General features: G+C 37.6%; 1 protein-coding gene across 11 annotated transcripts in view; it reads right to left on the bottom strand.

Moving 5' to 3' along the window:
- NUMB (NUMB endocytic adaptor protein) overlaps positions 1–15786 on the bottom strand; it is a 92565-nt gene that overhangs the window by 13201 nt on the left and 63578 nt on the right. For 7 of the 11 annotated variants that reach the window (XM_066321281.1, XM_066321288.1, XM_066321292.1 and 4 more), the window contains exons 3-4: positions 9547–9621; positions 4313–4345 (exon numbers count right to left, since the gene is read on the bottom strand). In XM_066321281.1, coding sequence (XP_066177378.1) covers positions 4313–4345; positions 9547–9621 — 108 coding nt within the window. The remainder of the gene's footprint in view (positions 1–4312; positions 4346–9546; positions 9622–15786) is intronic. The other 4 variants (XM_066321286.1, XM_066321290.1, XM_066321287.1 and 1 more) reach the window with 1 other exon arrangement.

Genomic DNA, 15786 nt, shown 5'->3' with positions numbered 1-15786 from the left:
ACCACTGCAGGGAGTGAAGAAAGCAACAACGAGGGCCAGGGGAAGCTGAAGGGGTTTCAGCTAGCAGCTTCAAACTAGAATTGCAGCTATTTTATAATTTTTTTAACAGTTTACTGCAGATGTATGGACTTTATATTCTTACAGCAAGTAATGGAACAAGAATACATTCTGGCATAAGCTACTGCATGTTCCAAATCAGCAACACCAATTTTAACACTATAAGAATGAAATATCTTGAAGAGAAAAGTCTCCAATTACATCACATTGGTTTCGTTCTCAGAGAAAGCAGCAAGTGTGAAGAAAAAGGTGCTGGCAGAACTTCTGTTTGTTTTTTGGGAGGAACTATCTGTCCCAATTTCAGAAGCAGCAATGACATCCTGAGCCTTTTCAAAAAGCTTGGTGAGAACAGAGAATTGCACTGACTTGCACAGAAGAGCATTTAAAGAAAAAAGAGAGAAAATAAGCACAGCATGAAAGCAAGCTATAGAGAAGTGCTTGCAGAAGCAAGTTTCTAAATGACCATCCAGCCTGTTGGATACCCCAGAGAATGTTTAATTTAGTTCTGGAATGCTGAATGGAAAGAGTGCAATTCACAACTAAAGAAACACTTAAATTTATCATCATATGTGTTAGAAAATGATGCAGCATATAGAAGTCACTTCTAATACTTTGTTTTAAAAGGCAGTATCAATACCCACAAAATATAGTCTGTATTTTCAATGCTCAGCTAGCTTCCACAGCCTGAAGGTCCCTATTAATTCCAAAAACAATGGTCTGTCTCCTTGAACTGTTTTAAAGAGTATCAGTTGTTTATAAGCCATAAGTCTTAAAAATCTTTATTTCAAGCAAATACAAACAATGAAGGGAAGACAATGCCTGCAGGTAACTGTTTGGTTTAGACTGCCATCTTTAGATTAAGAGATACACATCTTTCCCCAGCAAACAATAAAAATCCTGTCCCTACAGAAACTGTGAACAGTTCCTGAAGTTTGTATTAAAGCCCAGTTTAACTGAGCTGGATACTGCATAAAGCAATGCTGATCTTCAGCAGGGCTACTCCTCACTCACTCTTTTACCAAATGGGGATTTAGAAATAGTAACACAGGAACTTCATGTTTCTCAGAATAAAATGAAAAGGCTGAAGAGTTTCCTAAGCCCCCTTTTCCCACTGAAACATTAGGTTCCACATGCAACATAACCAAAGATGGGTTTGCTACGCTTAGAGAAAAAGAAAACTCTCTTTCATCTCCCAATTCTTTCTTCTATATTTATGCTGGATGCAGTGATTTTAAAGGGCTCATCCTTACAGTCTATACCCCAAACCCACTGCTACTACTGCTGGACAATGAATGTTTTTTACATTTACTGAATTCTCAGCTTATCTGTGCCTACCAGTGATGTATAAAGGAACATACTCCTGCAGTTCAGTTTCTATTGGATATACAAGGGATATTGCCAAGTAAACTGTGATTACAGAGTAGATAGAAGCATTTGCACTATTGGCACATACTGGACAAAGATCAGACCAGCTGCAAGATACTGCACAGGAAGTGAACTCCAACGCAGGATCGCAGCTTGCGTAACAAATGCTGGGAGGTACAGGCAACTCCAAAGAGAGTATTTAAAGCAAGCGACCAATATCCACTGGAACAGGATGCTCTGAAATGTTGCTACCAAGGGACTCATCTAGACATCCAGATCAGTAGCGTGTCTTCATATTCCAGAGCTTTTAGATGACAGCACTACCTGAGGAGAGCCACATGTGGCATCGACTCCTGGGAGTCTGATTTGTCAGTGCTGAGTCGGCACTGAGAGAAACCTCAGTGCTCAGCACTCCTGGGGAGGTCAGTTATCTGCTCCAGCATGAGATTCATTATCTGGACTCATTTCAGAGTCCTCAGACATCTCCAGCAGGGCAGGTGGGCACTTATCCTAACACACAGCAAGGCTGAAGGACAAAGCAGGTCCGTGGCAGGTTGGGCACAACAGAAACCTCACCGACAAACTGGTGGTGCCCTAGAGATGGGCATCCACCAAACAAAAAGCAGTTGCTTTGATACCTTGCTGTATTGTAAGGTGGAAAACAAAGTATTAAGGATGCCAGAACAGAAGTTGCCCAATAATGCATTTTTTTAAATACTCTGTGTTCCTAGCTTTTCTGCCTATTATATTTTATCCTATCCTGGGACTTAGACACAACTCTAAGATACACCTGGAGCCTGAGGTGTATATATAAAGAAAATTTTTCATTTCAGACTCTGTATAAAACAATATGTGATGATAAATACACTCTGTAGAGGCAAAACATAACAAAGATCACCAAATCTGTACTACTACTCATCACAACAGAAAAACTGTAGTTTTAAAAGGAGCTGCCTAAAAAGGCAGCTTATTTGATAATCACAAAAGCCTAACCTGGAGCTATCAACAGACATCTCATTTTTATTTGAAGCTGAAAATAGGCATTTTCAATACTAAACACTTAAACATTTCTACACACAAATTCATCATATTTACCTATAAAAAGGAGAAGAATATGGACAGAGAAAGTGGCAAACATGTCTAGACTGACTTTCTGAAAGCTGCTGGCGTGTTTTAAATAGCTCTGCAGTTTGGAATAATATATTAATCCCAATGCAAGGCATTTGGGGAGAAATTATAGATGAGACAGCCAAAAGATATTAGAGCTATTAGTATTTCTCAATTATTAATAAGAGAACAGCTGTCCCTTTTTCTGCAGATTTCCCTAGATGTGGTCTTCTGTTATAGGCCAAAGCTGTAATAAAGGTACTGCCAAACTGGTACTGTGGGGATATCTAAACACTATGGATTTAAGTGGTTTCAGTGCTAATTAATGAAATTCAGAGGCTGAAGCAGAAGTAGGTCCTTCTTTGTCAAAATATTATAATACAAGAGAAAGAAAATCTAAAATGTCGTGATGAAGTACCAGACTTCATTAAATATCAACCAAGATGTAATAGGGAAGATGGCATATTTAATAATTTAAAAAGTCAAAGAAAGATTTTTAACTAAGTGATATGCAAATACCTTTCCTTTTATATCTTTGCCTTCTAATGTACCCTAACATAAGTCAGTACCAACAAGCAGAGAGAAAACCAACGTATCTAATCAGGTTGAGGTGGGGGGCTTTCTGTTCGTTTCCAATTTAGCACTTTGGGTCTGGTCTTTCTAGATTCCAGCTGTAGAATTTGATTTGCACACAGGACTGTTCTCATCAGTCTGACAGATCTGCCACGTTCTGTATTTTAGCCCCTCACCACCACTGCACTTCAGATGTGTGCTTTCCCAGATCATAGGAGGAAACCAGAATTGGAGAAACAGATGTCCCTGTGTGACATCCATCATTATTTGAGGGAATGGTGAAAAAGAATCAGCTGAAAAAATTTCACTTACTCTCCAAGTAAAGCCCAAACCAATCCATTATCAGAGAATAATCTGCTTCAAAAGACTTCAGCATGTATGAACATTACAAACCTGTTAGCTTCTATTTAAGCAAAGCTTCATTTTATAACAAGATACTTCAGAAGCCATTATCTTAGATTAACTCCACATGAAAACTGGATTAAAAAGTTTTACAGGAATTTTAAACACAGAGGTAGGAAACAGATGAGAGGTAAAAGAGAAGGTGGTCTTTCTTCCTTGCAGAAATGTAGGCAGCAGGAATAAAACCACCCAGCCACCAGTGCAGCACATTCTTAATAAGGACAAAGAATTGTTTCCCTTCTTATCTAAGACATTGTCCTTGTGAAAACAAGAGCAACAACAGAAATTGGAGATTGAGCTGAAATTAGGAAAACTTAGTAGGTAAATAATGCCTGATCTCATCTTCATATACCTTTGAATTAGGACTGTGCTCAAAAAAGGAAGGTTTAAGAGATGGCACACTGCCTTCTCCCAGTGCTAACATCTGGAGATTAATTCAGGCTGCCAGGCAGCTGAGCATGAAGCACTTACTAGGTGCAGACCTCAACTTTTCTGTAGGTGTTCGCCCAGGTGATGTGAGTTGGCACAAGTTTTAAAAGGTTAAAAATGATTTTTTAAATTTTTTTTTCCAGAAAGACTAAATCACTTCAGAACACTAGATTTCTGATACAGTCCACAGATATTTAAGTTTCTGTTTCAGGTTACTCTTGAAACCACATTCTTCGATCAAAGTATTTCCCAGTCTGTTTTTTAAGAAGCAAATATTCTGAAATGGATTAAGGAATTCCCAACACTCTGATTTTATGGCAGTGCTATACCAGGGATGTAACTCCTTATAGTGCAAGCACAAACAAGGCATTAAACTTACTTTTCCAAAGAAGCCTTTGAAGAACTTCCTTTCCTGGAGGAACAGGGGGGACAAGTCGAGCGCTATTACTGTAGGTAGCTAAAATGTCCCAGGGTTTTCAAACCAACAAGCACACACAAGAATAGGGTTTGGAGGGAAAGGAAGGGGTTTTTAGAGTTATCCATGAGAAGGTGCGACAGGCAAATGTGAAAATAATCCTATGAAAATGCAGATCAAAGGGCACACACACAGTTCTAATAAGCTACTGCCCTGAAATTGGTGGAAAGAAGAAAACCTCAGCCCCAATTTCATGCAAAGTGGTTACTTTATTTTCACTCTCCCTTGTTTAGTCCCTTTTGGTTAGGTTATAAACCAAACTTGGCAGCAGACATGGTGGTTAAACAAGTAAAATACTGTACAGGCTCTTGTGAAATGCAAAGTTCTAACTCCAGAACTGCAGTCTAGCGCCTAGCTTGCTCTGTATTGATCACTCTTCCCCAAAGCTAATGTTCTGTATATGGGAGAAGCATGTATGGCTGATATAAAGCAGGGATAAGTACTTCTGCATTTTATTCCATTTGTCTGTTGCTCTGGCTTATGTGCTACTCTTATGTTTCACATCTTACGCAGTCTTCTCTGAAGGGCAAGAAATTTCATTGTAACCTTGTGGTAAAACTCCAATGCAAATGAGACTCCTTTCTCTTTCTCTAAAGCCTTCCAAGGCTTTATGCAATATTTATACAAATACTAGTTATCCATTCTACAACTCTGAACTGATCGGTTGAACAGCCTTTAAAATCAGCTCAAGCAGGCAGAGACAGTTAGGCAAGTGCAAAGATACCAAAGGCTGAATTACAATTTCCTAAATTTCTTCAGGAAAGCAATTATATTGATTGCCCAATCCACATTAAGAAAAAGCCAGCACACAATTTTAAGCATATCTGCATGCAGTTTAGCTTACTAGCTTTATTTTGTTACCAGACTGTGGAAAGTAAACTACACGAGAGAACGCTTCACCTGGCCTGGTGCTCTGCGAGCACAGCCACGTGCTGCTCCGCGTGTGAGGGAAGCCGACGTGAAGCACAGTGCTGTTCCTGCTGTCTTTCCAAATTACTTCACTTGTAAGAAAGCTCTGCTATAGTAGTAATGAGGAGGAGGTGGAGAATTGCAGAAGAGACAGGGAGTGTCTCTGTGACAGCCCCTGACCCCACATTTACACTGTGCAATTCCAACCTGTTCATCACTGATACTACTATATTCAAAGTATTGCCGCAAATGTCCTGAGGCAGTGTCTGAAGAACTGATTGATAAGCAAGGTTATATTTAAATCAAAGCTATGGTTCTGATGCAAGGCAACAGAAGCCAGGAAACACCAAGTTAAGAAGGGAGTGTCTGTCTCAACTCTACATTTCCTGGCCCTGCCGGTGTCTCTCTCTCTGCCCAGTGTCCTTCCAGTGGACGTTTTACCAAGTATCTGTAACACATTTACATCAGCTCAGACACTGTATAAAGTACATCTCCAAGCTCAGTCAGCTGAAAAGCTTAAGCACTTTTGGAGGCAGGAACAGTTATGTATTTGGACAGGATATGCTGAACACTAGGAGGGGAACTAATGGATTAATCACAATGTAGTGTACATAATGAGAAGGGGTTGGATGCTGCTGCCAAGTTGAGCAATGACTATTGCATTACACTAAATAACAGCTTTTTAGAGACAGCAAAAGCTAGAGATTCACCAGAAGCTACCTCATTTTTAGGTGATGGTTAATTTTGCTCTCAGAAAAATGCTTGTTAAACAAGATTATTTTTTAAAATAAACTAGGCAAGGTTAATGGAAAAGGCATCATGCAAAATGGGTTTTAAACAACACTAAGTTAATGTAGTTTAGAGATAACTAATGCATTTTTAAAAAATATTAAATTATGTCTCTTTACCTGCTAAAACAAGAACATATATTAAAACAAATGCATAATTTAAAACAAAAAGTGGCAAGTTAGAAACCAATACTACAAGCTAAAGCTGATTTAAAATCAAAATATGACATGAGAGAGTACAACTTTGTCCTTATATGATGTTCCCACACCTGAGTCAAATACACTTAACAAAGTCCTTGAAGTTACTTTCCAGTTCGCACTAAATATAAATTCAGTGAAATGGTTCTGAAGCTTCATGTCCATCCACAAGAATCTTATCAGATATTAAATGTATACAGAGCTAGCAATATATCTCTACCAAGGAAATAACGTAAGCTACATTGCTAATATTCTATTAAGGAAAAATTCAAGTTCTGTTGATATTATAAATCCATGTTAATAATAGACTAATAGCTGAATATGAGGGGTTTTGATCTATTAATGAGACTGTGATGCCATTTCATCACACAGAAAATTACAGTATTGTTGGTGTGCAGTTTCAGAGCTATAAAACTGTAACAACAGAGTACAGTGTGGATGAAGGATTCTTGAGCTACAAGTAGCTTCTCGTACTCAGTTGTCAATTAAGCAATGTCTGAATAAAATGTTCACCATCACTTGTTTGCAAGTTTTGCAAGATGCAGCACTCAAAAACAATTACACCCATTAAAGGAGCAGGTAATAAAAAATCCCTGAAAGGCTATTTCCCACAATAAAGGGACAGATATTTGTTTGCATCTTTTCTTTCAAAAAGCAAAGCAGTGATTAAACTATTCCTAAAGTCAAGATTAACACTGTTCTATATTCTTAGCAAATCCCATAAAATCTTTTAAAACCCAGTAGTCAGTCCTATAAAAGAACAGTCTTCAGTTCCCCAAATGAATTGCCAACTGTTGTACAGCAAGAATTAAGAGTAAAAAATATACCTATTAGAATAAGAAAAGACAGACAGAACTTAATTTTTGGAAGCTACAGGATACAAATATTTCAACAATTCTGATTTTTATTGACTGGATTTATAAAGCCTACACCTTATCTGCAGAGAATAAAGTTTAAAATAGCCCACATACACTTCAATGTCATTTAATGTCATTTAAGTTTCCCTTAAGCTAGTCTTTCAGTTTGAGCACTGCAGCTCAAATTTGTAATTCTTGCAAAAACAAGAGAAAGCCCATCAAAATAACTAAGTAATGTGAAAGCAAGGGACTACCAGAAAAACAAACTCTTTTCTTACCACATTCCTCACATGCTGAAATATCACCCAGTGTTTGGCTTCTGCTAAATTAAGTGTGTCTTGTAGAAAACAGAGCTTTCAGTAACGGTGATGTCCTAAAGAAATGTCCCTGGTTTAAAACTCACGCACTGGAGGCGAGGGACAGGGCTTGAATTGCAGTGAGCAGCTCCAAATGGACCTTGGATCTGATAGAGTCTAGTAACTAAAGCACACAAAGTAATTTCAGTAATCTGAATCTTCCTCTTGGGACACAGAGAATTTCACCTCTACTTCTCAACTTCCAACACTGACAAAGGAGACAAATAGCAATTGTAAGAGATGCACACTTGTATCTAGTGTACACATAGACATCAAACAGCAGAAAAAAATCAAAATTATCTGAAGAAAAATGATAATTTAAGAGAATGGGTAAATTCATGCCATCCACAATTTGGAATAATGACATAACATGTATTAGAGAAACTTAACTATTTACTTTCAGAAAATGCTGACTAACTGAAAAAGTGAGATATCCAAGTCTGATGTTTGAATCAATAATTCATGTGATCAAAGATCACAAACCTAGAAATCCAGATTGCAGAAGAAACTGGGTGCTATGCTTTTACTACATCTCATGAATTACAAGCTTCGCTACACTTAGCTGGCTCATGGACTTGTAGTATTTTTGTAAACTAGGGAACAGCTACTTCACAGCATAGCTCCCCAGGGAAGAGAATGAAAGAAGTTGTACAAAGTAGATACTGCAGTGCTATTTGGTGTGCTAATAGAAAGTATTCTGAGCTAATAAAAAATCAGAAAGAGACAAAATGGATGCAATTGATTACGCGGTCAGTACTTGCACTTTTAGGTACGTAAATGAAATCCACAGAACAAAGAAACTCATTTATATTTTGTGTGGCCCTTTTTAATAAAAATCAATCACTAATCACTGAGGACTGAATGGGAACAGATGGGATGCGGCTTTAACAGGTTACTATACATTAACTGAGAAAGAAAAGAATGAAAAGACTTGATTTTAATCAGAGCACTAAACCAATTCACAAACTTTACAGCACAACAGAAGGCAGAAAAGATAACCTATAATCCTCTGCTATGTGCTAGGAAGAAGGCAAAACCAGGCTTAGATGGAAGCCATCTGAGCTCTCAGGCTTGGTGAGGAAAGAAAAGGTATGTCCAATGGTACATATTTTAAATCAGTAAAAGTGCAATAGAAGGGTTTGATTGACTTGTTTGATCAATTTTGTTGAGCTGCAAGGATAGAAGGATTTCTTCCACTGAATGCACACTGAAGAATGCATACAGATAAAACACATAAGAGAAGTGATGACAAGGACTGCAGTTCTCTATCTCTATTAAAAATTCAAAATTTTCCTGTCCTCCTGTTATTTTCAATGATGTTAAAGCCTCAGTTCCTCGACAGACTGATGACTGCCTTTCTGGAGTTCGCTATTTCCGCAGGATTTTGTGGTATTATTACTGCAGGAAAGAGATGACAAGACCTTTTCAAATGAGCCACAGAAATACAAAGAGCTTTGAACGAGTGCCATTTACAGGAGCAAACGTTCACAGAAGCCAAACTAAGAGCAGCCCACTTCATGACATATCAGAATTAGGCAGCCTTCAGGCCACTTTGAGCAGATGCAAGCCAGATTATATCATGCATGACTACAATGTTGCAGTGCATTAGAAAAAAAAGCATCCTAAAACAAGTAATATTTTGTATAATAATGGTGAATTAAGTCACTATTAAAGTGGCAGGCAACAGAGGGAAAGAGAGAGAGGGGGAGAAGAAAAGAGAGAGAGGGAGAAGCTGTTAAAAAACAATGGTTGAAGTCCCATGTGGGTACCAACTTAGCCTGAAAGGTCACAGAGAATTTTTACACATTGTTTTGCAAATAGTTTCTCTAAGTAGAAAGAACAGTTGTAACTCTCCCTCTCATCATCAGATTAGCACGTCCCCCCAAGAGCAGCAGTGCTCTCAAACCAGCCAACTGTTCTCCTAACATGGGTCAAAAGTTCAGTCTTTAGCTGGAGCCCTGCTCCGAACAGACCTTTTCCAGTAACACTCAGCCCCAAAGCCAACGTTTCCATTAAACAAATATACATACAGATTTCAGCCTCTTCACAGCATCTTCACAGATATGCATTCCTCTGGATTCGTCCACTTCGACGTGTCCCAAGTACTGCAGGAAGGAGTATGGGAGAAAAGGTTAACAGCAGCTCCTTCAACTCCCTGGGTTTTGATGAATCCAAGTCTGAATTCATCTCAGTGCAGCAGATGTGATAGACATGACCAGCACTTTGCCAGCCTTCTTTTAAACCTGCATTTGGAGGTTTGACTGTTTATGGGGGCAGAAAAGCATAATACAATTAGAAATTTGGAGGGAAAGACAGACTTTCCTTACCCAGGGGAAAATATGTAATTGAAAAGTATTGAAAACTGTGCTTTCCTGCTTATTCATCATGAGCTTTAGTCTTTTTTTTTTTACTAGCATAGTAAAAACCTTACATCAATATACAGAGGATGGTGAAAAAATTATTTTTGAATAATGATAAATGTATTTAGTATTGAAAACCAAATTACCCTACACAGTAAGATGACCAAATATTTTTGAATAGTAATGTCCAAATATGAGAAATTTGTCCACTCCCTTTTTTAAAATTGTAAACCAAAACTGTTTATCTTCATTATAAGAAGAGACATTCTGAGACATTCATCATTCTTACAAAGAGGAGTTTAAAAAAAAAAAAATCTGTTTTCCGCATCTTCATCTTACCAAGCACTACTTAAAAAACCCCCCTAGCAACACAACAGTGAATAGAAACGTCAAGCTTAAAAGCTTTTAAATTTACAGCCCAAAATAATATTAGTCTATAGAGAAACCAGTGGTAAGAAATACATCAAGACCATAGTGTTCAGGGTACCATGGAAGTTTAATTTTACACTCAAACTTTTAGCTTGAATTTTCCAAATTTTCTGCCTTTTCCAATCACAGGGTTTTTTGATAGTGAAAGGAAGTGTTCTCTTCGAAAAATTTATCATTATTCAAAGTACTTAACTCTTGAAGAAAGCCAGAGAAACTATCAAAACCTTTCTGAAGTTTTGCAATAAGAGCTACAGGTGAAAGAAACTTTCCCCTTACTTGCCATTTTAAGAGTTGTATGCAATTCAGCATTTAGAGTCTAGGCTTGCTGGAGAGTGAATAAGTGGTTTTAAAGTATCAGAATCAATGCTTGTGTCACTTAATGCAGTAGTAAACACAAGTTTAATAACCCATTAAGAAGCTGCACTCTGTAACAGACAACTCTGTCAGGAGTTATTTGAAATCTCCCAGATATTCTTTCATTAATTAAGATACTAGACTCGGACAAAAAAAACATTTCACTCACAGCACCACACTGAAGCACCCACAGATTAAGAGGTTCAACTATATGGAGGAAATTGGAAAGTTGAGGTTTTTTCATACAAGATGCTCCAGAAGAGAAGGCTCTGTATATCATGGAACTGCTGAAAGGTTTACAATATCTTAAGTGACAGAGAGCTTTAGCATTAAATCTCGCTATGTGGCTTTTTTTTAAACAGATTTAAATGCGGATGGAACTATTCTGGAAGAATTTCTTTTAAGTCAACCCTCACAGCTGGAGAACAGCTTGAAAAATAAATTGCACTGAAATTAGAACATAAATAAAAGAGATCTGACTCTTTAGAGCTTTTTCAAAATGAACTCTTGTGAGGCTGAAGCCTTATAATTGAACGCTGGAGCTGCCAAAACAGCAATTGTACTCCCTCAGTTGAGCTCACTGAACACTTGCGCAAGACCTTTATTTCTCCAGAACATGAAGTCGAACACTTTAATCCTAAAAATACACAAACAGTAACAACTAAAGATGCAATTACTGTGTGTCTGGAAGTGCATATGTACATCATCAACTACTCGGTTGTGCCATGACTTCTCTGGGAGAAGTTCCAGAGATGCAGAAATTCTGTTGTACGTTTGTCATGAGAAAGTTGTGGGTTTAGTAACTTCTCTTTAAGAAGACAGTGATACAGACAGGAAGAAGCTTGAGGTTTTTACTGGACAGGAAATGAAAATATGTGTAAGGAATGAACCATCTAGTTTGCATGACCATTTGTATCATCCATATAAAGGGCAACTTTCAGATTTCCTGACCTATCTCATGTACTTCAGTGTAGCCACAAATGCTTCCAGCTGAAGATTCAAGCAATTCAGTCCCTGTACTTGGCAACCTGCCTTTTGCTTGGAAAAGAGAGACCCAGAGGAGGGTAAATATTGCCTCATGTCACACTGCAAAACAGACAACCATTCTCCCCTGTGTTGCCAAACCTCTATTCATGTCCCATGTTCCAACTTTCAGCAATCAGTCATGCCACTGCTGCTGGAGACAGCAAGTTTAGCTGCAGTTTTCAATACTACTTCCACTCCTTTGAATGGAGACATTATTGCACATATCAAGTGCATCTATCTACACCAAAGGAGTACAATCCACAGACCTCATTGAGCATCAATCAATTCTGAATTATAAAATAAATTACCCTGTCACACAATACTTCTTTATGATACAGAGGATAAAAGGTACTTTGTTTGCATTTACACGTTACACTTCTAGCCCTTCATAATAAAAAAAAACAAAACTTGTTCCTGTCATTGCAGAAGCCAGTTTTGTAGAAGCCAAAAGCTCATCATTAGCACTGGTGTTGAATGTTTTACAGGCAATGTCAAAATTCTTCTTGCTTTGGTTTTTAATTTCTCTGGCATGGAGTTGTAGTGTGTTAATTGCTTATAGGCGCCAATATACTTTGCTTTCTTGTAAAAATAAATTTAAATTCTATAATCAGAACGCTGTGGTCCTCTTCTTTTCATAGCCAAGTGCCCCTTACGCATCAGGTCCCCTTCCAAGTCTTCAAGCTTTTTTCATCAGTCTGACAGTAGATATACACAACTTCTGTATTTAACCAGTGCTACAATATTTATCTGGCTTCTAATGGATTGTAATCAAAGACAAAAATATTTCCTCAAGAAGACTGGCAAAAACTGTCAGAACTGAAAACTCTTCTAGTGTTTCTATTTTAAACAGAAGTGCTAAATTGTAAATCTATCTCAACTTAGCCTTAAATCTGAAATAAAGGCTCAGCTTACTAGTGCAGCAGCATTTTATGAGTGACATTTCAAAATTTAATAAAGGAAATGCAGCTACTAGTTAGAGTCTGAAATTAAAGCTAAACACCAGAATTTAGGACTTCAGAAAAACAAATTGTTGTTAAAGCTCTGTTGTTACATAGCCAGAAAGAGATTATTACATGGAAACCACTTTAAAGCAGATACACAAATCCTACACTTCTATACATCACCTTTCAGGATCTTTGAAAGGGGAACTTCCTTTTCAAACTAAAGGAGAAGAAGCATACTGTTGAAGTGCCTGGGCAGTAACTGTCCTACATAAGGAAAATCTCATGCAAATCCCTGACAGCACATCATCACAAACACGCTCAAGGACTGGGACACACAAGTAAGTACTGGGTACACAGAAATCCACGTGAACTACCTAAACCATACTGTGGTGGATGGGTGGATGATGACTTTGAGAACAGTAAGGAAAGGAGTACCCCTGAAATATTTGCAAAGAGCATTTCTTCTCACAGGGATTCTTGCAACTAGAATTCCTGAAGAAAGTGAGTACTTTTCCATCAGGAAAATGCACATAGCAGGAATGCAGTATTAATACTGAATGCACTCCTACTTAATTTCCATAGCAACCAGTGAATGATAGTCATGACATCAGCAATTCTCAGACATAAGTTGTTCTGTAAGAGATTTAATCGTTATACCAGAAATTAACCACCAGTGCTGTTATAGAAAGCTAAAATCCATGTGGGCTGAGTCCACATACAGAATAACATACCATAAAAGCTTTAATCCAAATAAAATACTTTCAGGGGCTGTTGGAGCAAAGTCCTTAATGCAAACATTACTAAATAGAACCACTGCTTATGTTAACATTTTTAGCAAAAAGAAGATGAGATTATAGTACAGCAAAATAAACAGAAACCAAAAAACTTTCCCTCTTCATCACTGATCTTCATGTTCTCTTTCACTGAAGGTGGTGTTTGGTATCAATCCCAAACCAAACATAAAACAATCAACAGAGGAACAAGTTGGCACACAGCAAAGCATCCTTATAATTTGAAAAGTGCTTGAGAAACTTTATTCTTTTTGAACACTTAAAACTTTTTCCAACTTCATCTAAAAACCAACCACTCAAATTACCATATCAAGGGTTTCTGGTGAAGTTTTCCTATCGTTTTCTCCCAAATACATGCTATTGAAATTGCTCCTACTAAAACATCAAGGGCTGATATTTCAGGTCAGAAATAAAACACCATCTGTGTCCTAGAACAAGTAATACTGCCCTCATCTTCTTTGCTTTCATTTCTCTCACAAATACTTGGCTGACTCAGTTTTCAAATTTCGAAGTTCAACAACAACAGCTGTCAAAAAGAAGATCTTTCATCAGAGCTCCTTCAACCTGGACGACTCACTCAAGCCAGTTCTGTTTGTTCAAGCCTGATAATATGCTTTTACAGTCTCTCTTTGAAACAGCATCAGCTACACAAATAATTAAAGTTCCTCTGTATCAGCAGATGTTCACATGCACTGTTTTATTTGCAGTAACAGATTAGGTTCTTTGGATTACATTTGAAACTAGACGGACACAAGAAATGAGCTTATTTGAAGTCTTGGGCAAGGTGTCCTGTGCTGGAAAATGAGCTACCATGAAGAGAAGCACACCAGCATTTCTTGGTATTTTTCCTAGAGGTAACAACATTCCTTCTTCCTCTGTGTAAGTTCTAGAGTATTATTTGCAACAGTAAGACTGACTACTTGGCATCTGCATGTGCAGATATGCTTCTAGAATTGGCATTGCTCAAGAATCAAAGCCTGAGTGTCAAAGTTTCAGAGAGAAATGCTGTCTTGCAAGTAGACATAAGCTTAAATCCAGAAATCCTGGATATGTCTTAAAGCTGAGCTACTTCTCCACTGACTTCTAAGATTTACATTCCAATGCTCAATATTTTATTTCTCTCCTCTCACACTCATGCTCCTGCTTTCCAAATTTATTAGTTTGAAACAGATGTGCACTCAAACAAAGCTGCAGAAGCACAGACAACAGAAACTCTATGATTAAGCATCAACCAAGTTTAATTTTGCTTAGTCAAAGCTATAGGTTAGTTACAATGCTACACATGTCACCAGAAATCAAAATGTCCCACCAACCTGTTAAATTCCCCCAAACAGATACTGTAGCAGCCTGTGACTGCTAAATGTCTCTGAATAATGAGGATCAAAAGAATCTAAAGCCGTATCTATACCAGTAGTTCTCCATATTTTTTACAACACACCCACCTAAGTGCCACACTGCATTTCACATACTGGTTCTCACACAGCCTTTATCACTGTCTCTGTTTCTGTTAACAGTTGAACATGTTCATTCCTGTGAGTCAGGAATAATGAAGATGTAATAAAGAAGCTCAGTACAGGGTACACAAATTCTATATTCTTCATTTTCTTACAAATCCCTAAAATGAGGTAGAGAGGGAACTCATGTTATGTAGGACAGCACTTGCTTCAGGGCAGGATCTACTTCCACATCTACATCAGCTTTGAAGTATTATGACATTTCTGTAGCTGGAGATCAATAGGCTAGACCTTCTACCCTGTAGTTTACGTGTCTCACTGTAGAAATGGATGTTATTTTGCTGAGTTGTTACTGCTAATGCATATCCCTAAATCTCCCTTGATGCAGCTAAACACACTATTTCTCCTAGTCCCTTCACAGCTTCACATACACACTATCAGACTTTCATTTTCAACTGTATGCTCTGATGTGCAATTCCTAATTTTACATTAATTCAGCACTATTTAATAAATTTAAAACTTTCTTTAAAAAAAAAAATAAAGGACAATCAAGTGTTGAAAGCACAGTTTTATACACACACAGCACAGGTACACACTGTACCCTTTCTTCAACTCCTGCAAAAAAAATCAGTTTCGTACGACACTGGGGATCTCCTAATTTTAAAAAACAGAATTAAAAAGTATAACCCAATGAGAACTTCTTGATTTCCAACATCTAAATTACATGTAAAATAAAAATTTCTGCAAGGGATCCAAGTCATTTTAATTGTCGTATGTTTAAAACAACCTGAAGTTTATAAAACTATTTAAGATTTTCACCTTTGCCAAAGACAGGAGGTTTTTAAAACTCAGCAAGAACTTCCATTTAAAACTTCTTGTTTGCAAGGCTATTCAAACAAAACTAAGAGTTTG

The sequence above is a fragment of the Sylvia atricapilla genome, chromosome 6 (genome assembly GCF_009819655.1).
Source record: "Sylvia atricapilla isolate bSylAtr1 chromosome 6, bSylAtr1.pri, whole genome shotgun sequence".
Lineage (NCBI taxonomy): Eukaryota > Metazoa > Chordata > Aves > Passeriformes > Sylviidae > Sylvia > Sylvia atricapilla.
Note: the sequence above shows the minus strand (reverse complement) of the source record. Positions and strands in the feature narration are given on the sequence as shown.